This window comes from Kogia breviceps, chromosome 1 (genome assembly GCF_026419965.1).
Source record: "Kogia breviceps isolate mKogBre1 chromosome 1, mKogBre1 haplotype 1, whole genome shotgun sequence".
Taxonomy (NCBI): Eukaryota; Metazoa; Chordata; class Mammalia; order Artiodactyla; family Physeteridae; genus Kogia; species Kogia breviceps.
The window spans coordinates 141,824,045-141,846,374 of record NC_081310.1 but is presented as its reverse complement, the minus strand read 5'-3'; the positions used below and the strand labels follow the sequence as shown (position 1 = coordinate 141,846,374).

The 22,330-nt window shown below is 36.6% G+C and overlaps 1 protein-coding gene across 2 annotated transcripts in view; it reads left to right on the top strand.

The window, feature by feature from the left end:
* The window catches only part of LRRC7 (leucine rich repeat containing 7), a 493,673-nt gene that overhangs the window by 339,039 nt on the left and 132,304 nt on the right, over positions 1-22,330 (top strand). For both annotated transcript variants that reach the window (XM_067005975.1, XM_067005982.1), the window contains exons 9-10: positions 13,551-13,625; positions 20,349-20,493. In XM_067005975.1, the coding sequence (XP_066862076.1) occupies positions 13,551-13,625; positions 20,349-20,493 (220 nt within the window). The remainder of the gene's footprint in view (positions 1-13,550; positions 13,626-20,348; positions 20,494-22,330) is intronic.

The window sequence follows — 22,330 nt, the reverse complement described above, 5'->3', positions numbered from 1 at the left end:
CAACTGTTATGTGAAACCATTAAAAAATATAAAATTTATTGGTTTAGTTCACATGATAGAATTTGTGCAGAGAAAAATAAAACCAAGACTTTTAAAGTGTTTTAAAGCAAATGTAGAAACAATGAGATGTTAAAATCATATCACAATGCTCTGGAGTTTTCCCTTCCCCACATGCACATGCACCTGTATCCCATAACAGAGTGCTGGACATGAGCTTGGTGCTTGGTAAGTACTTGTTAAATGTTCAGAAATGGCCAGTTAGAATATTTACAAATAAATATTCCAAGTTTTAATACTAATAATGAGAAGTATTATAAGTTGCTAGATTTAGTTGTTTATTATTATTATTAAGATAATAAGTATTAGAGTAAACAGGTTTAGGGATAGATGTTGTAGAGTGATATAAATTTTCTTTACCAGTTCATATTGTTTTATGTGCGATATGGTCAAACAAACATAGTAAATATGCAGCAATATTTATATCTTTTGTGTTCTGATCTGATCTTTAATTGAGAATAAACTTATAAGTGAATAGTAAATATTAGAATACATTGTAAATGTAGAGGACGACATATTCAGGAGTAATAAAACAAACTATAATATGTTAAGGATAATAAAATTAAAATATGCATACTTAATAACTCAAATTCTATTCAAAATAATCCTTGGAGCTCTAATAATGTTTAAAAGTGTTTATATTTCTCAAAATACAGTTTAAAAGCTCGTGATGTGTAACACAAGATTTTATTGATGTAAATGCCATTACTATGTAGTGAAGTAAAGTAGGATAAGTACTGATACAAGGGTTTCCACTTCTCTAATGGGAACACTAAAATGCAGCATGGTTAAAGGCTTCTACTGATAGATAATACTATTTTTTTTCTTTTTTTCAGTTAACACATATTTATTAAGCATAAAGCTAAGTGGTAGGAATATAATGGTGTTGACTCATTTTTAGCATTTCCTAATTGCTACAAATAGAAGACAGGATGACTTTGGAACCCAAATATGAATGGGTCTTGTCTTGACTCTGTTCTTGCCTACCTCTAATGAGCTACTCTTGCTACCAAACACTTAACAAAATGATCTTCACATGGAAAGATTTACAATTTTTAATATAGGTTCTAATTTCCACTGATGTAAGGCATAATGATCTGCCTTATCATTTACTGGGTTTCAGGCAGAAAAGATATGCATGCATACTTGATAATCCAGTTTCTTATTTGCTGCATTTCTTACTGTTTAACAGATTGGTGACATAATTTCTCTAATATTTTTTGTTCAAGTAATTGGGCATTATATACTTAATAGAAAACTAATTACTTATACACCAGATATTGATTACTGATTTTCAAAGCATTTAAATTCTGAATTACATTGAAATCACTCTTTTATGATTCAGAAGGTACATCAGTTTTGCAATACATCTGTTTAACCTTCAAGGGTCATTGCTGGCATTTCTGCAACAAGCGCACTGCTAAGTGTTAGGGATTCAGGGATGTAAGCCCTGCTCCAGAGGCTTACAATAATGAGTGTGGAACTAACAGTTTAAAGAGATTTCAGGTGATTGGTTTGCCAGATAAACTAACTTTCACTGTATTAAATAAGTAAAATCCAATAATGTTATCATCAAGTAGTAATATAAAAAGAATTTTCCCAGTATCTATAGAAAATAGAACTAATGCTATACACAGATTCTTATGTACATCTTAGCAGTTTCATTAAAAAATATTTCTCAATGTTATTGTAAATTAATCCACATTGGGGGGCGGGCTTGACTAACAGTGATAAATAAAAAAATAGTGACTCAGTTTCGTTTTTCATTCAGTAAAATAACTATATTGGAAAAAATATTTATCTGATACAGAGGAAATAAAACAATTTGAGATATTTTCATAGATTAGCTCATAGAAATTGTAAATTATAGAATATGGTGTATCTAAAAGTATATGTCTGTATTTTCAACATTTCAAACATTAATAAGAGACAGAGAAAATAGGTATAACATAGAAATTATAGGGCTTCTCTGGTGGCGCAGTGGTTGAGAGTCCGCCTGCCGATGCAGAGGACACGGGTTCGTGCCCCGGTCCGGGAAGATCCCACATGCCGCAGAGCGGCTGGGCCCGTGAGCCATGGCCGCTGAGCCTGCACGTCCGGAGCCTGTGCTCCGCAACGGGAGAGGCTACAACAGTGAGAAAGGCCCGCGTACCACACACAAAAAGGAAAAAATATTATAGTTTACCATAATTATAATTTGCACTAATGAACATCCATGTATCACCTAACAATTCTAGAATTTAAAATTGCACTGGCAACTGCAAATTTTTTTCTGTATCCTGAAAATACTTATAACTATAAAATTTTCTTTAATCAATTAGTCTTTAATATGTTTTTCATTTTTACATTTAAGATTTTTTTTTCCCCTGATTTGCTACTTATCCTTTGTTGTCTGACTTTAGCAGCTAAAAGTCTGACTCATGTAGCCGTATTTTAGGGACCCCAGCCCTAAAACTGCACAAGAGCAGTTTTCAGGGACACATCAGAGTGGTTTGAAGGGTAAATGGGAGATAAGAAAGCAAAGGTAAATAGTGGCCAAACTTTTTCTCAAGTGTCTCTATGAAGAAGAGCAAACAAATGGAAAAGTAGCTGGAAGAGACTATACAGGCAATGAGACAAACTAAAGCATGTTTGAATGTGGCTGGAGGCGACCTAGTAGAGACAGAGATTGATGTGTGTTGGAAAAAAGATTATTCCAGGCCTGGATCCCTGCAAAGGCAAGAAAAGATGGAAGAGATATGATCTAGTTCTCAAATGGACAAAAGGGGATACAAATTTGGGAGGGCCAGAGGTGCTTAGTGAAAGAAAACTCCAGAAGTGACTACAAAACACATAAACATAATGCACTAAATCCAAACTAAATGCATCCCTAACTCAGCTTCAACTAAACACAATTCGAATTGTGCCACATTACACCCCAGGAACTATGATGGAGAGAAAGTCTATGTAGCAAACAACAGGAATCTTAACTAATTGTTTTTAAAATATATTCCTCTGCAAATTTTTCTAACCATGCGTGTGGGAGGCCTGAAACTTAAGCTTCATTACCTTTGGAATAAATCCACCTCAGATTGTGTGTTTGCTTGTTCATTTGTTTCAGAGAACTATAGGCTAAGTCATAAGCTGGGGTAAGAGGAGGATCCAAGATTGAAGAACTATAAGATAGTCTCATAGAGTTGAAAAGTAACTTCTCAGGGAAAAGTAACAGGGTCGCCTGTCAGTATTTAGTCCACATTTCAGGTACTTGTCATGAATTTACAGTAAAACCAGTCAAAGTGTGATTTTCTTCAACTAATCCTGGTGCAGTAGCAGAAAAGGTGGAAAGCTGGATTCAACAAACACTAAGTTCATCTAGGCAAATGTGACAGAAGGAAAGAGGACACATCTGCTGAGAGATGTTTGAGAGAAACTGTTTATAATGATGGAATGTTTATCATGAATCTCCGTGTGGTAAGGAAAGAAAGATAGGCAAATAAAGGTAAATTTAGCATATCAGTGATATATCATATCAGTAACTTCTGCTAGGGAGTTCTAGGGTACTGGGGTAAGTGAACTGGAAGTATAGGAGATTATGGTCAGCCAGTGGTATATTTGCAATTGAGACTTCAAAAGTGATACATATACTAGTGATGACAAACTTAAGTGGGAACTTGGGAGTGAGTTACTGAGATAGTGTAGAGGAAAAGACTGATTATGAATATAGATTGTTTTGTTCAATTCAGATGGAAATGTTGAAGCACTAGCATGCACAAATTACCATGGAAGGAATTGGAGATACAGAGGTGAATAAGATTCAGTTCCCTGCTTCAAAGATCTTACAATGTAATTTGCAAAGTGTTACAGTAGAGAAACCAACACAGAAGGAAGGATTCTTAACCCAGTCAGGGATCAGGTGAACAGGCTTTAAGAACAACATTCACAAAGACCAGACTGCAAGATAAAGCTTGATGCCTTTGAGAATAGCAAAGTGTTGGGTTTTCCTTGAGGCTCACGTTTAACTGGAGTTGCTGTGAAAGAAAAGGCTGAGAAGTAAACAAAGGTCAGATGAGGGTCATTTTGTCTGATATGGTCAAGGTATGTGGGCCTTGTATTCTTTGGAATGGAACAACTGTTTCAAGCAAGAGTGGACATAATGAAATGGCCTACTGGCTGCAGTGTAGACAGAGGGTGGAGGAAGGGAGTAGCTGCAGTCCTTTGGAGAAGAAAGGCAAGAAGACCAATTCAAATTATGAGACAAGAATGTATTTGTTGTACAGTTTTCACTCTTAAATTTAGATTGAGACAAGGTCATCAAAGTTTGCAATCTAGGTAGAGGGTAGTACATTAAATTGGAAAGCATGAAACCAGAGTTGCTTCCCTTGTCCAGATGTTAACATTTTGTAGGACCCAGCCTAGGAAACGTGAAACACCAGAATGTAATCTCCATGAGAGCTTAGTTGTTTTGTTTACTACTCTTTCTCTAGTGCCTGGTACATAATAGACTCTTAAGAAATACTAACTGAATAAAATTGTTCAGCAAATTAAAATCTGTCTTTAACATCTGATCTCTTTTGGCACTTTCATTCTAAGGCTACCTGCCCAAGTAGCATCATGCTAGAAGTGAACCATACCTTTTCTCTGGAATACTCATCTCCTTTTGAACCTTATTCATCTTATCTTACAAAACTTCAAGATCATGCTCTTGCCTTCTGTGTATATTAGCCATATATTTCTGGGCATGGTAATTTGCTTTTTTACGCCTAAATTTCCTTGTCTATAAAATGGGGATAATAGCTAACATGCACTGAGCATTGAGCACTAACACTTAGAATCAGACACTATTCTAAGCAGTTTAAATGTTGTAAAATAGTTATTCCTCATTATCCCCCCATGTGGGGAGTACTCCTGTTATCTACCTATTACAGAAGAGGAACCTGAGCCAACACTTGACAGCAAGTAAGTGACAAAGCCTGGATCTGGACTCAGGCTAGCTCCTGAAACCATGCTCTTAATCATTCTGCTTACTGCCTGTCCAATAATAGTACCCACCTGTCCAATAATAGTTGTGAAGATTCACGGAGAATTATCTATGTAAACGCATTTGGAAAAGTGCCTGAATGTCACAAGTGACCGATAAAAATTAGCTTTTGTTGTTGTCATTGCTTTGTTCTTTTTATTTATATCTTCTTAAGGAGCTATGTGTTCCTTTGAGAGAAGAGTCACTGTCTCCTAAAGGAAATTAGATTATTTCATTTTAGAGAGATCTAACTGGGAAAAAGTCACACCTGTGTAATACTTACATCCACTTTCCTGCAACTTTCCTCATTGATTCTAGTTCTGAACTGGGGGTGAAGAGAGAACAAACCCAACCCCTCTTCCTTACAGCAACCCTCAGTTACTCAAAGACGGGTATCTTTGACACCTACATCTTCCGTTTTTCAGCCCAACAGTTTAAGGCATTTTAACCATTTCTCCTATGGCATGGTTTCCAGATATTTTGAATAAACTCTAGTTTGTTGAAGACATTTAATGCTTAGGCACTTAGAGGGCAACAGCCCACATATGATATGTTGCATATAGAACAGGACATTGACAGAAAAGATGTAGGGACAGCCCTGTTACAGTCTGCATTAAATTCCCAAAGACCTTTATAGTGCCTTCTTTGCATGGGATACATAGTACTTCTGGATTGAATGAATGTGTTTTTAAACAAATGAAAATTAATGAGTCTTCCAATATTTTCAGATTATTTTGGATACTAATTCAGTCATTTAATGGATTGTCTCTCCCTCTCGACATCATGTCATTTGTGGATTACTTCCTGTGTGCCATCAATATATTCACTTTATTATTTAAATGGAATGTATTACATTCACATATATGTTAAAATATTCCTATTAGTTTATGGCTGAAAGTGTTTTAATTAATTATAAATTAATCTGGCTTTCTCAGCAATGCATTTTATTATTGGTGTTAAGAATGCCTATTTATTTATTTGTTCAATAATTTCTGAAATATAAAAATATTTTCCTACATGTTACCTAATTGGAGTAATTAAACCAAAACCAATGCTTTAAAATTTATGAACATTTTAGTAGGAGTGACACCTGAAATAAAATTGAGAAACATGTAACTAATGTAAACTGGAAATAGGCTCAGACTCTATGGAGCTAACGTTTTTATCTCCAAAGAAATTAACTGAAGAAGTTAAACAGTCTAAAGGCATGTAGGACAGAACAATTGAGAGAATGAACAAGTAGGCTTGTCATCAAGAGCTGAACAGTTTTAGTTATTTTGTGTATCAGAAAGTTTCAGCAGTGCACCATGGGATTCATAAATAAAAGATCTCCCAGTTGTGAGAGCCATAGAGCTGGTAATAAGCTAAGTGTATTACTAAATAAAAAATTGAAGGAAAATGAGGGAAAGTTTCTTAAAATGTAGTCGTGTTTCCTTGGCAAATTGCAAACTCTAACGTTATCAAACAAAAATGGTAAAAGTAAAAAAAAATAAAATAATACTTTAAAGTATTCATCTCAAAATTTAGAAAAAATATAATAACTGAAACATCTCAATGAAATATCATAATTTGGTCACTTTGATTGGAGAATATAATTTTTAAAATTTGCGTTGGTTATTTTACACTTTTATTGATTTGAGAAACCACTTTCTAGTGTATTTGTCAGCATTTTGAAGCAGGTTCCATACTGTTGCCTTCCAGTTAGGCATAGTTTCTGGGAATAACAAAGTTTTGTTATTACAGTATCTGCCAGGTAATCTCAACAATTTTAAGACATTTCAAATGTAAAGTTCTCTTTTTAAATTTTAAAGTTTCCTAGTTTAATTTTGATAAAATTAGATAAATGTCAGATGTTATGTTTTTCAGTGAACATTTCTCTTAACCTCATTGGAAGAAAAAATTTAATAGGTGTATAAATAAATATAACCAAACTCTATTATCAAAATTAGTGGAATAAAAGTAACACATATAGTCATATCAAGAGAACAGAATAAAACTGCATATACATGACAGGAGTTATTTGAATTTGTTGTAGTCATGGAAAATATATGTTCTATTTTTGTTAAAATTGATGTAACCCTTTTCTTAGCTCATTTCAGCTAATAAAAGTAAGATCACTTCAAAGATAATTCTACAGTGGTTTAGGTAAGTGTAAATGTAAGACAAGACACTGAAATGTTCTCTAATTTTTTATTAAATTAATGCCTGTATACTGTAGGAAATTTGGAAAATACAGAAGAAATGCAAATTAAGGAAAAAATTAATCATTATTCCATCATAATTTTTCTAATGTTTTAAAAATGAAAACAAATATAAAAATATAAAAATTTTAAAGTAATATATTAAACACCTGCCAACCAAAAGGAACAAATGTTAACTATTTTTTGTATTTGAGTTAGGTTTTTTTTGTAAATAAGTAAAACACTGTAAATCAAGTAGAAGTCTTCTATGTTCTCCTTCCTACTCTTACTCCAATCCCAGAACAATTACTATTTTTAATTTGGTGTGCATCTATTCTATATATTCCTATTTTTACTGTATGTTTATGTATTCATAAATATATAACTTTTTAAAATTTATGTTCAATTGATTTGTGCTATACGAATTTTCTAAACTTGTTTTTCATTCTCTATTATTTGCAAGGTATATCTTACATAAAAATATAGATAATTCATTTTCATTTTTGTATGCTATACCAACATATTTTATCATAATTTGGTTATCTCTTTCATTATGCTATAGTTTACTGAAAGCGTGACCAACTTTTTAATATTATTTAATTATTCTACAATGACATTTTTCTGCAATAAGATTTTTCCATATTTCAGATGATTTCAGTAAGATAGTTGCCCCAAAGCAAATGTGAATACTTTTGAGAACTGAGATACATATTTGAAAATGTTTTCTTAAAAGACCAAATGAATTTATAATCATCAAAGCAGTTTATGTGAGTGCCCAGCTCACAGCACCTTCATCAGCATTGAATATGCCAAGCCATTCTTGATTTAATTCACTCATTTTTAATGCAAACAATTGACTTTGAGAATGAAATTAAGCGGTCTGGAAAAAGGCAGTTTATGTGTTTGGTTGGGTGTAAGCCATTTAGTTTAGCTTCGAGATCCACTTTAAAATTGTCTATTGGTCATGAGACGTCATTGCATCTTCATGTTGTTTCAGCAAGGTTATGTATTGACCTGCTGAATACATTTTGTCAGTTTTTATTAGAAAGTTGCTGAAATTTCCTCTGTGACACATTTTATTATAACATCCAGTAATAAAAATATTATCTTTTTTTAGAAATCCAGAATATGCTTTACTTTCTTTATTGGGTGTTTGTGATCACCAGCATTCTTCATTATTTCAGAATTTCAGTCTTAAACTGTAAGATGATGTCATTTTTGGAGCCAGGAGACTTGAGTAATAATCCCAGCTGCAGTTATGCAGCCCTCATCAAACTATTCTCATTTTCGCCAGAAAATGATTATCGGATTCTTCATCTGTAAAGTAGGACTCTTATGACTTTATTATATTATTAAATAAATTAAATGAGAACTTTTGAAATAAAGTAGAAATATAGGTTAGCATCAGTAATCCCTCTCCTAGTTGTCTTAGATGTCTAAGGTCCCCGGTAGAACCCGTTGTGAGAGGTATTTTAGAGGTATAATTGATCAGTTTTATTTGCCACTTTGTGTAACACAGCCAAGGGAGCAAACTATGCAGTCCACCAAAGGTTACCCAAATCCTTAGAGATCATGCAAGACCTTATGTTCCCACAGCTTCCTCCCCTGCCCACACACACCAAGATGTCATACTACCCAGGGTTACAGCTTGAATTTTTTCATTGCCTGGAACTACTTCAGAAATATTAAACTCTGAACTTTTGCTCTCTCATTGTAATTTTTTATCCTACTTCTCTCAATCTGTCACTCCTACTATACTCCTCTTTGACCTCATGGAAACCTGAAATCTCCTATTTCTTCTGTTTTTTCCTAGACTGTCAGTTTCCCACCTGGCTCCCCCCAAAGTTAAAATAGTTACCATTGATAGAGCTCTTTTGATTGCCGTTAATTTCCTCTTTGATTCCCCTCCAACGATTCCAGTCTGAACTTTGTATAGAAAATTCTTGCCCTGCCAGCTCAACAGATTACCTTGCTCCTTACTTCATTAAGAGAATTTGAGACCTTCAGACATGCTCTCTCTCAACTTCCAGCCTTCCCCCACGATGCCCACCTACAACCACATCAACCTTACTACCTTCCCTTGAGTCTAAACAAATGAGATGTCTCACTTCTATTCAAGGGCAGACCCTCTTTTTGTGCTATCAATCCCATCTTTTTTGTCACCTCTTGGAATTTACTCCATTAATTTTATACCATTTTGTCTGGCCTTAATCTGTTCCTCTTTGCTAGTGTCTTCCTATCAGCTTTCTTTTTTCTCAACTTCCTCAATTTCTACCTAGCCCCACAACTTCTCTCCTCACCTTTCATCCAAACTTTACAAAGAATATTCTCTCTGTATTGCCTCATTTATCTTCAACCCACTATAATACAGTTATCACATGAAATGGCTATCAGTAAGGTTACCAGCATGCTACTACTTCCAAAATTGAGTGGACATCTTCATCTCTTATTTTACTGGACACTTCTCCAGTGTATGATACTCTTGTGCACTTACTTATTCTTAACATAATTCTGTTCATTGGACTTTAATAACCCTTTACTCTTCTGGACTCCATTTCTTCTTGCCTTCTTCTGTAGTTTGCCTTTCTGTTACTGACCCTTCCGAGTCGGGCCCCAACAAGGGTCCTTCTGCCTGGTGTTGCTTGTGCCAATAGAATGAGACTGAGTTCGGTTCCGAAGCAAAGGAAAGCTTTATTCTTGGATCAGAGAATGGAGAGGTGCGAGCTCATGCCCTAGAGCACAAGTTCTCCCCCATGGGCTGTGGGCTGGGCTGCTTCACGGGGGTCTCCTCAGCAGGGCAGGGGCAGCATTCTCCTGGGTCTGGTGCAGCTGTGCTCCTCTCGGCAGTCACTCCAGATCGCAGTTCTGGGTACAGCGTCTCTGCACGCGGCCCACTGCTGCCATCTTGGATTTCGGTATCATGCACAGCACTTCTGCACACGGCCTAGAGCTGAGGTGTTGGGCGCAGCTGTTTTGCACGAAGAACTCTGGTCTGAAGTGTGGGGAGCAAGGCCTCTGCACCCAGCACCCTATGAGCAAGTGAAACTAGACGAAGTACAAAGGAAAAAAAGGTTAGAGTTTATTACCAAGATCCTATTTTTATTTCTCGGGAATTATTCATGGGCTTTGCCAGCAACACTTCCTGTTTTCAACTCTCAAGTGTTAGTGTTCCACAGGGCTCCTTCCTCGGTCACCTGCACCTCTGAGTCCCTTCACATTCCCCGTAAGGAGCTCATCCACATGGGTTTCTATTTCCACAAAATGCCTAAGTCGTACAACCTTAGCACAGACCTATTCCTTAAGCTTCAGATTTTAATAGCCACCTGATTTCTGGACATCTCCACCTGTGTCTCACAGGAACCTAAAGCTAATCATGATCAAAATTAAATTCAGTCTCTTTCATAAATCTCCCACCTCCAAATTCTGCACCTCCATTGGTGGCACTACTAAGTACTGGGAAACTGGGGGACATGCATCTTCTAAACGTTTTCTGAATCCAACTTCTCTTTATTCCTCATTATCTCTTTTATTACTAGTCCTAATAAGCTTTTCTGGCTTCTCTGTTTCCTTTTTCCACCAGGATAGAGTGATACATATAAAACATTGATCTGCCAAAATCACTTTCCATTAGAAAGTTTTTATGCTTCTAGACCATAAGATAAAGTTCCATCTCCCTAACAAAACATGAGGTCTTCACAGACTGGCACCTTCCTTTGTTAGCCTCATTTTCTGCTACTTACTCCATTTTAAACTTGACAATCCTGTAAAGAAAACTGCCTGTTGTTACCATTCCTACACCATGCTGTTTCTCACCACTCTGCTTCTGGCTAAAATGTGTTTCCTCTCCTCTCCTCTCTTCTGAACAGCTCCTTCACATCTCAGCTCCATGAATCCATGTCTGGTTTCCCTCAATACTAACGCATATAGGTACCCCCTTCTTTATATTCCCATAATGTCATGTATTTGTTCTTTGTATGTTTGCTCGAGAAATAGACCATGGGTTTCTTGAAGGCAGAGACCATACCATGCATTATGAATCTAGTGCAGTGCCTGGAACTTAGAAGCTGTTCAATAAGTACTTACTGAATGAAGGGATAACTAAATTATGAAAGTACTACATATTCCTTCTTGTCATTCTTTTTCTCATATGGTGTTCACTGTGTGGCAGGGGCAGTAGTGTTCACCAAATATTCCATGAATTCCTCCTACATTTCCCAGCCTTCCCTAAACTTAGGTCCTGGCCATATAAAGAGTTCTGGACAATGAGCTATAAGCAGAAGTGTTAAGTGTCACTTCCAGCCTGAGATCTTAAAGAGTAGTGGCTAGTTTTCCATTGTCGTTCCTGCTTTGGCTCTTCTGAAAGTCTTGATTTGCAGGTAACACAAGATCATGGGGGCAGAAAACCACATGGGACATATAGTGAGAGTAAGAAGTAATCCTGTTGTGTTAAGACACTGAGATTTCAGGATTAATTTGTTACCACAGCATAATCTAGTCCATCCTGAATAAGGCTCATTGTTTCAAGTTTATACACTAATCTCTATCTTATTACATACATAAAGTTGTGTTGAACTTATCAGGTATGCAACTCTTTCTCTTCTCCTAAAGTCTTCATGATGCCTGGGCTTAGAAAAACTACATCATGTGACTGATGTTTTCCAGTACAGAGATGGAGTAGTTCACTGCCTGTTCCCTGTGATCTAAGTGACAGCGGAATATTTCCTACACAAAATATCCCCCGGCACTTACTCACGCAGTCCTTTTATTCCCTGTCCTAACTTTAAGTTTTGATGCTTGTTATAAATTAAACTTCTCCCAGGAATAGTACCACGTTCCACTGCAATTGCAGGCTAAAGGAACCAGAGACTATTGCCAAAGTAGTCCTGGAAGTCTCTGAAGTGTATTGTACTGACCCACAATTATCAATAGTCTAATAGTAACATTGATACAATTCCATTCTTTTCCACAAGTATTCTATCAAATACACTGGCTTTCCTAGTTAGGTCTCAAATTTTATTAAACTATGGTTGTATCTTCTTTCAGTAATGTTTTCAGTTGGAAGAGGAAAAAAAATCTGACTTCAGGTGTGGCTTAATTCTAGGCTTATATGATGTCATCAGGATCCATTTTTAACTCAAACAGACTTTCCCCTTTTCCTCATGTCTGAAGCCCCCAACGCTGTACCCTTCCAGTTTCAAATCCAGCAGTCAAGAGCAAGAGTCTTTTCCCCAGAAGTCCCAGTCAGAGAATCATTTCTTATCTGCTCTGAATGGATCCTTGAGCCAAACCCCATGGCCAGGTGAAGATAATGCACTAATTAGCTTAGGCCTTTGTCAGTTCCCTGAAGTGGTAAAAAGGATTCAACTTCAAGGGAAGCAGCTGGCCTTAGGGTGAGGGAGGGGATGATTTCTGAAAAGAAAACTGCAAGCGGTCATCATAAATCAAGAAATGATGCTGGCAGCAATAGTAACCTCTATCTTCTCTATATAGTCTGCTGCCCAGGAGATAGAAGTTAGAGACAGCTTCTAGTTAGGGAGTTAAAGTGTTTCATTATGCACTGTAGGTTACACCTTGATTATATTATCTCTCTTTTTTCTCTGGACTTCTCTACATTATTCTTTTCTCCCATATGATGCCTTATGTTTTAGTTATTTATATGCATTTGTCTCCCCAATTAGATCATCAGCTACTTCCAGGCAAGAAATGAGTTTGAATAACTGTGGATCCTGCACTGTGTGTTTCACATAGCAGGCATCCTCACTATTCAACAACTAATTATTTGTTGAGTAAATGAAAAGATAAGAAACGAGTGGGTTTATACCATTATCACATCATGGTAATGTAATGCCTGGGAGTGGGGCGAGGGGGGGGTAGATGTTTGTGTGTATGGTGTTAATACACACATATGATAAAAACCTACTATTTACCAAGTATCATAGCAAGCAATGGGGATATGAGGATACAGTGATTAAAAACCAAACATTACTCTGCCCTTCAAAAACTTATACTCTAGTGAAGAAGACAGAGTAGAGTATAATAAATACTACAAAGGATAATTGTAGGGTGTTAAGGGAGGGTAATAGATTTTAACTTTTATTATTGTTGTTCTGATTGTTTCCACATAAATTCTAGGTTGGCTACCTCAGGGATTACCAGTTTTGCTGGAAGAGGTCTGTTAAACTTGGAATTTCTAAGAGGATTAACACTAGATTCCCAAATCAAAGTTCCAGATCGAAGAAATTACATCTTATATTGTGACAAGAAAAGACTAATTTAGTTTTCTTCTCCTCTCTCTTTTCTCCCTACTCCTCTCCTAGCCTGAAGTTCTGGATCAAATACAAAATTTAAGGGAGCTGTGGATGGATAATAATGCATTGCAAGTACTACCTGGGGTATGTAAGTTTTTATTATGCCATGTTGTCTAGCATCTATGTGGTATATTAATTGTAACTGATAATGATTAATCTTACTTCTTAAATCCGAGTGTTTTCATTTCAAAGTTAAACATTTGTTAGGAGTGTTCCGTCATCAAGTGTTTTTCACTAATTCTTTTTTAAATATTTCATATAACTTTTATGAGTGTTATAGGTGTGTAAAATGTATGAAAAATTTTCTTGTTCTCTTAGGAGTATATTTTTCATCTCCTTCCCTATTTACTGTTTTTCAAAAGCTGAAAAATTCATATTGTTAAATGAAAAACAATGCTATACATAATACCAAGTCTTAGTTTTACAAAATCAGCCTTCTTGTAGGTAAGTAGATAATGATTTCTGCTCATATTGTTAGAGCTCTTGCACAAAATAAATATCTCGTGGTTCAGGTGATTTCCAATAGAACGTATTTGAGTTTTTGAAAAAGGCAAGTAGCATAAATTGTTAAAAATAGAAAGTTAAACTAGAATCAATTTTTCTTCTCAACTAACAGAAAATCCAATAATACCTCCTGGGGCTTCCCTGGTGGCGCAGTGGTTGAGAATCCGCCTGCCGATGCAGGGGTCACGGGTTCATGCCCCGGTCCGGGAAGATCCCACATGCCGCGGAGCGGCTGGGCCCGTGAGCCATGGCCTCTGAGCCTGCGCGTCCGGAGCCTGTGCTCCTCAATAGGAGAGGCCACGACAGTGAGAGGCCCGCATATCACACACACACACACACAAAAATAATAATAATAATACCTCCTAAAAAGTAGTTTTATCAGTCAACTCACTGAGTGTGACTATTCATTCCTTTTTCATCCAGTGAGAGAATGGCTTTCCATAAAACACTGCTTCTTACCACTCATAACACATGCACCTGAATATAAGCATGTACACACACACACACACACACACACACCAACAACAACCACAAGGGTCTCTGGTGAAAGCCAACTCTAAACTCCTTGCATTGGGCTAAGAAGCCAAGGCAGCTGGTTGTGTAATAATTCTTCAGCCACTGAGATTTAGATGTGTATTCCCAAAGTCAAACTTATTCCTTGTTTGAATTAACATTTAAATTTGTTTTTAAATTATTGCAAAAGCAACAAGAACAGGAAGCTTATTCTCTTTTGAACAAGCATGGGACCACATAAAGAAGAAAATATGACAACAGATTAGGGAAAAAATACTTTCTCCTCTCACCAAAGGAATACATTTCTACTATCATCACAAATGCAAAACAGAAAAGCATGCATGTTTTCTATTTATTGATTTATTCAAAAACCACTTAAAAATATACCTCTATGAACTAGAAACCATCTTAATGTCAGGGTTACAAAAAATATATACTCGGGCTTCCCTGGTGGCGCAGTGGTTGAGAGTCCGCCTGCCGATGCAGGGGACACGGGTTCGTGCCCCGGTCCGGGAAGATCCCACATTCCGCGGAGCGGCTAGGCCCGTGAGCCATGGCCACTGCGCCTGCGCATCCAGAGCCTGTGCTCCGCAACGGGAAAGGCCACAGCAGTGAGAGGCCCGCGTACCGCAAATAAACTAACTAAATCAATAATAATAATAATAATATACTCAGTGACCTTGAATATATTTGTTTGAGGGGCTCACATATAACATGAGAGACAAATCTGTATTCCACTACACATAGCAGAGACTGATTTGTATCCTATTCAAGGTATGTACAAACCCTGGGGCAACAAGTAAGACAGTGATCAATCCCTTATGCAAATATTGAGGAATCAGAATGTATGTCTAGTTGGAAAAGTTTATACCTGCTTCTTCAATGTATTCATTTATTCAGAAACACTTACATAGCATTTATCATGGGCTAAGCACTATCTAGATATTTTACAAATGACTCACCAAATTCTCATAGCAACCCTGTGAAGCAGATTTATTACCAACCCCATGTTATAGATGAGGAAACTGAAACAGAAAGAGTAAGTAACTGGGCCAAGGTCACACAGCCAGTAAATGGTGGATCTGTAATTCATACCAGCTCCAGAGGCTTTTGTTCACTCTGATGCTCCAAAATTCTGTTACTATAGAATCAATAGAAGGTATGAATGAGAATTAGGCTCATCTTACTTTTCAAAGTTACTCCATTCCCAAAATGCAACCTTGGAAATCAACTCAGACCTCTAATTCCTTAGTTAGTGTATTATTTAAATGGAAAAGTAGTGATTAGATCTTCTGTAAAACAGTGCTGTCTAATTTTTTCTGCTTCAAAAGTAGATTTTTTATTATATACTGCCAAGTTTAAGTGGATTTCTCACTTTAGTTAGTACACTTGAATTCCACATTTTGTGATGCTCTTTGTGGGAATACCCCACACCTCCCTACCCTATACAGGCACGGTTTTCTGAATGTCCAGTGCTGGCAATTAGTTGTTATGCAATTACCTAGAAATGCTTGACTTTGAAAGGCTAATCTTGAATGCAGTCTTCAGCCCATGTCTGTCAGTTTCACAGGATGATTAATCCTAAATATTTAGTGTTATAAGACAGAGGTCCCCAAGCCCTGGGCCGTGGACTGGTACCGGTCCATGGCCTGTTAGGAACCAAGCCACACAGCAGGAGGTGAGCAGTGGGTGAGGGAGTGAAGCTTCATCTGTATTTACAGCCGCTCCCCACCACTCGCATTACCACCTGACCTCCGCTTCCTATCAGATCAGCAGCGACATTAGATTCTCATAGGGGCACGAACCCTACTGTGAACTGTGCATGCCAGAGATCTAGGTTGCACGCTCATTATGAGAATCTAAGGCCTGATGATCTGAGGTGGAGCTGAGGCCGTGATGCTAGCTCTGGGGAGTGGCTGCAAATACAGATTATCATTAGCAGAGGGTTTGACTGCACAGAGACCATAATAAATCACTTGCTTGCAGACTCATATCAAAACCCTATCAGTGAGTGGCAAGTGAAAACAAGCTCAGGGTTCCCACTGATTCTGCATTACGGTGAGTTGTATAATTATTTCATTATATATTACAATGTAATAATAATAGAAATAAAGTGCACAATAAATGTAATGCGCTTGAATCATCCCCAAACCATCCCCCCTCCCCTGCCCCAGTCTGTGGAAAAATTGTCTTCCACGAAACCAATCCCTGGTGCCAAAATGGTTGGGGACTGCTGTCATAAGACACAGGGAAAAAAGCAAGTTCCTTTTTATTTTTAGTTCATGTACCAAAATACATTAAGCTAATATACTTTTCAAATACTTTTGGAAGCCTGGGCTTTCATTTTTCCACTGTTTTTCATAAATCAGAGAAGCAAATAGATAATGATCAAAAATTAGTTTGCTACATAGCTCTGTCTTGTGGCCATCACTCTAAGATCAATCAATCAAAATATGACTAAACAGCAAACTCCAATATCTTCTTTTGCTTGTGATGGCTTCCACATTTTATTTGTTGTCCACCACTCATCTGTAGGCCCCTCTATGTTGAGAGAGATGTTGGAGCAACATTCAGCATCCTCAAGAACTCTGAGACATTGGGCCTCAGAGACCTTTATCACTCCAGGCTACTATTGCTTTTATAAGATGTTTGAAAGTAAGGGTTTAGAAAGACAAAAATAAACACCAAATTGTTACTTTGCTTCCAAAAAAGGATATTTAGAAACCTCACACCAAAATATTTATTGAGTTTGCTGGAGATAGCAATTCAGGAAGCTTCAAAGAGAAAAGAAATTTTCTCATCATAATGAAACAAAAAAAGAAATATACACACACATAGACACATAATCACATATATTATTCTTTCTATGCTCATCGGAAGAGATGAGCTAAGGTAACATAATAGTTCTTTGGGGTGGAGAGCTATAAGTAAAGTGACAGTATTTTTCCAAGGGACATATTTCTAGGCATGAGGAGAAACTCAGCCCCATGGCCTGACTCACCCAGAGTACCCAGTTCCGAGCCTAGCAACTATTCACCTGTTCTAAGACTGTGTTCACCCTCTCCCACATGGGGAACTGGAGGAGCAGGGCTAGAGCTATGAGCTGAGTTAATTAAGGCGTCAGTCAGAAACTGCTAATGTAATCGGTAGGCTTTGCAGTCTGAATTCTGATAAAAACGAGTTTGAATTTTAGCTCCACCCCTTATTAATGGGGCAACTTTGGAATGTTACTTATAGTATATCCTGTCATGCATCATCCTCCTGGATGAACTCCCCAGCTTCTGGGCATGCTGCTTGCAGCTCTCCACCCTCTTCAGGAATTGCCTCAGCTGAGAGAAGTTTCTCATGCAGGGTTACACCCCTATTCCAGGAGACCTGTATCCAATGATCAATCAAATAAGACTCTGAAGGCCTGGCCCCTTCCCTGCTACTTCAGTACTATTTGAAGGGTCAGCTGAGGAATTCCTCAAAACTTCATCATAGCCCACTTTCATCTGTCCAATCCTGCTTCCTTCCTTCCCTCTTTCTTTCCCCTGGTATTAATCCCAAGAATCTCTCTCATAAATTTCTCTTTGTCTCCAATTCTCAGGGAAACGAGCGTGTGACATTTCTTAACCTCTAAGCTTTAATGTGTGTCCAAGTGCAGATTCTGATTCAATAGGTCTGGAGTGGGTCTGGATTCCACATTTCTGACAAACTCTCAGGTTGTACCAATGCTGCTGCTGTGTAAAACACGTTCTGAGCAGCAAGAATATAAAGTATTATGTCAAGTAATATGTATAAAGAACTTAGCACAGTGCCAAGTGTGTGCTTGCATAATAAATTTGTTTATGTAATATTTATGTGTTTATACTCTGCCAAATAAGTAGAGACAGTATAGTAAATTGTATACAGGTAGACCAACAAGCAGATGACCCATTGAACACAGATATATGTGGGACATTTATTTGCAAATCATGCCCTTAAAGAAAAGGAAAATGAAGAATTTTATCTTGTTCTAATTCCCATAGTACACGTCCAAGCTAAAAATCACTATTCACTCCCTGCCCAATGTATGGCCTGATTCCTCCCCTGTACTCAGTAATCAGTTACTAATCCAATCATTTCACATCTAAATTTTTCTCGAGCCATCCCCTCTTCATCCTCACTTCTGCTGCCTTAACTCAGGTCCCTTTCATCTCCTCAGCTAAACTGCTTCCAAATCCTTCTAATCCTTTCAGATCTACTCTAACGCCAGTCATGAATCTTCCCTTCACATTTCCCTGAAGTCATTATTTCAAAACACAAATCTGATTATGGCATTCACCATCTTAAAAGCTTTGAATAGCTCTCCTTGCCTATAAGATAGAGATCATGTAATCCTCACATGACAGGCAAGGCCGTTTAACAGCTGGCTTCTTATGCTTAATTTCATCACTGTATTCAGTGACGTTGAATCTCCCACTCTCCCTCAAACACACCACGCTTCCTCACACTTCTCTGTGCTGTTCTCTCTTCCAGGTACTGTTTCTCCTTTTCTTGACAGCAGTGCCTTCCAGGCCATTTGCATCCCTGTGTTTCTAGGGCATTCTCTACATGCTTTTTTTAAATTGTACATATCATAGGGTATTATAGTTATTTATTCGACAGTTTCCTTCACTGCTATAAGCACCTTAAAGACTTTATCTATATCATGACAAGTCTCTTCCCTCACATAGCTGACTTATTCATGATTGTTCTCCAGTATATAACAAAAGCCCTGATACATAGTAGATCCTCAAATAGAACTGTTGAATGAACAAATTGATTATCTGCGTAGTAGGATGAAGTCCAAATCACGATTTAATACCTTTCTTATGCATTTGAAATTGTAAGAATCAGAATGTCAGCATATGTTGTTTAGGTGGCAACTTTTTCCTTTCTTTTCCTTCCTTCCTTTTTCTTTCTTTCTTTCTTTCTTTCTTTCTTTCTTTCTTTCTTTCTTTCTTTCTTTCTTTCTTTCAATTTACTTAATTCTACAGCAACTTTGAGATTATTGCTGCTATCTTTTAACATATCTCTGTTGAGAGATATATTCACATATCATAAAATTCACCCATTTAAAGTATACAGTTCAATGGTTTTCAAAATATTCACATAATTGAACAGGCATCACCACAATCTAATTTTGAACACTTCCATCACCACTGAAAGAAACATTAGCAGTTACCCCCTTCCTCTTGACCTCCCAGCCTCTAGCAATCCTCATCTACTTTCTGACTCCATAGATTTGCCTATTCTGGACAATTCATATAAATGGAATCATACAATAGGTGGTCTTTCGTGACTGGCATCTTTCACTGCATGTTTCAAGGTTCATCCATTTTGTAGCATGTATCGCTACTTTATTGCTTTTTATTGCTAAATAATACTGCAGCTTATGGATACACCACATTTTGTTTAACCGTTCATCATTTGATGGACATTGGGTTGTTTCCACTTTTTGCCTGTTGTGAATAACACTGCTTTGAATATTTGTGTTTCTTTGTGGATGTATATTTCATTCTTGAGTATGTACCTAGGGATTTCTGGGTCATATGGAAACTCTATGTTTAATATTTTGAGGAATGGCCAAACGTTTTCCAAAGTGGCTGTATAATTTTACATTCCTCCTAGAAATGTATGAGGGTCATGGTTTCTCCACATTCTCACCAAAACTTGTTATTGTTGCATTTGCTTTTAAAAGTGATTTATAGTGTTGTGGTTTTTACAACTTTAAAATACTTCCTGAAAGTTTCTCAACTAACCCTGAGTTTATGCAATGTCATCAAGTCTATAGGGAAGTTAAAGATGTTGGTATACCTGGATATGTCAAAAAACAGAATAGAAACGGTTGACTTGGACATTTCTGGATGTGAAGCCCTGGAGGACCTCTTACTGTCATCCAATATGTTGCAACAGTTGCCTGACTCTATAGGTGAGAACATAATATCTCATCATGAATGTTTATGTCAAATATACTGTTTTCTATAGTTTGTTCGCAGATGTAGGGTATATACTCTTAGCATGATATTAATAAGTTAACGTGATCATTATTCAAGGTGATAAAATATTTTACCAATATCTTAAAATGAAATGGTAACTATAGTTGTCAAACTCAAGAAGACTCTCCTATTAAAATGATCCTACTAAATTGATATATTTTAAATAATTTTAGATCTCCTAAGTTGTAAAATGCTATTATAAGGAGTATATATCTTAGATTTAAGTACTTTGATAAACATGTATGTCTCCTTTTATTACTATAGAATTACAGTAGCTTCTATCCACAGTGTGGCTATATTCTATTTTTAATATTATTGTAACATCACTGTAATTAGGAATAACACAATAAATATGAAATATCTTCATATTTCTATTATTCAAAAAAGATATCTCACCTTTATATTTAAGATTCATGAGGCCAGATATTTTGTCTGTTAGTATATATTAACCACTCAATCTATTTTTGTCATAAATTTTTATCTGAGTAAAATAATGAAAGAATCTAATTTAAATATGAGTAAACCTTTTGTATGTATATCTTATTATTATTATTATTTATGAGAGGAAACAGCTAGGAGAGTAATCATCAAACACTTAACTTTGGAATGTAGTTTTTAACACTCTGAATTAGATGTATCATATGTTCTGGAACTTATTAATGCTTCTGAAAATTGAGTCACAACCTAGGTAACCTGATTGAAGGGAAGCTAGAAGACAAAACAGTTTCCCAAATTTTTCTTCAATATTTTTTTGCTTCCATTTTCACTATTCTTTCAGGCTAATAGAGAATACTAGTTTTAACAGAACAGGCTGGCTTTTCTTTCTTTGTAGATTTGATTACTTTTTTATTTATCTAATTATATAGTTTTATAACAGTGTTTCTCCAACTTATTCCACCATAAGACTTATCTGAGAGCTTTATTAAACAGTTCCACATTTCCAGGCTCTTTCTGTGAAAATTCTGATTCAATAAATGTGTAATAATAAGCCCTCTGTTCTATATTCTTGTTAAATATCCTAGATGAAACTTATGATCAGATAAGCTTAGAAAATACTATTTAGTGTTGTAGAAGGTAAGGAAATATAATTGCTTAAAAGAGCATCCTCTAGTCAAGATGATAGAGATGGTCATCTGGTCAAGATAACCATATGGTCAAAATACATATCTTACTCAATCACCATTCCATACCTCTTCAAAGACACAATGAGAATGGAAAAACTATATTAGAAGAACATATTTTTGTTCATTACTGCCTTCTCTGTCCAAAGAATTATGCTGGTGTATAGTAAGTGCTCCTTAAGTATTTAGTAAATAAAATAATTTTGCCCTGCTTAAAAGAATGAACATATACCTGGATTTGAGACATAATGGAAACATAGCAATGACCCCAGGCCTGACTGATGGGCTTCAGACCACAAACAGAAGTGGCAGCCATAAATTGTTCCTGCAGTAAAAAAAAAAAAAAAAAAGACCTTAAGCATAACAGGAGAATACAGACTTACAGGGACTGAGGCAGGGAAGGAACACTTTTCTGCAAAGAGAGACTTGAAAAAACCTGCAACTAATATGTAGAGCTAGGGTGGAAGGAGAGAACATATACAGATTCACTGCTGAAAATTACGGCACGTCACAATCTGGTTTGGACTGAATCTGCAATATCCACATCAAATGAGAGTACCATGTTGCTAATATAAGACCTGGTTCTGAACTCCAGAAACTTGGGGGTCAGGTGGAGGTAACCATAAAAGTGCCAGACAGGGAGGGGTGA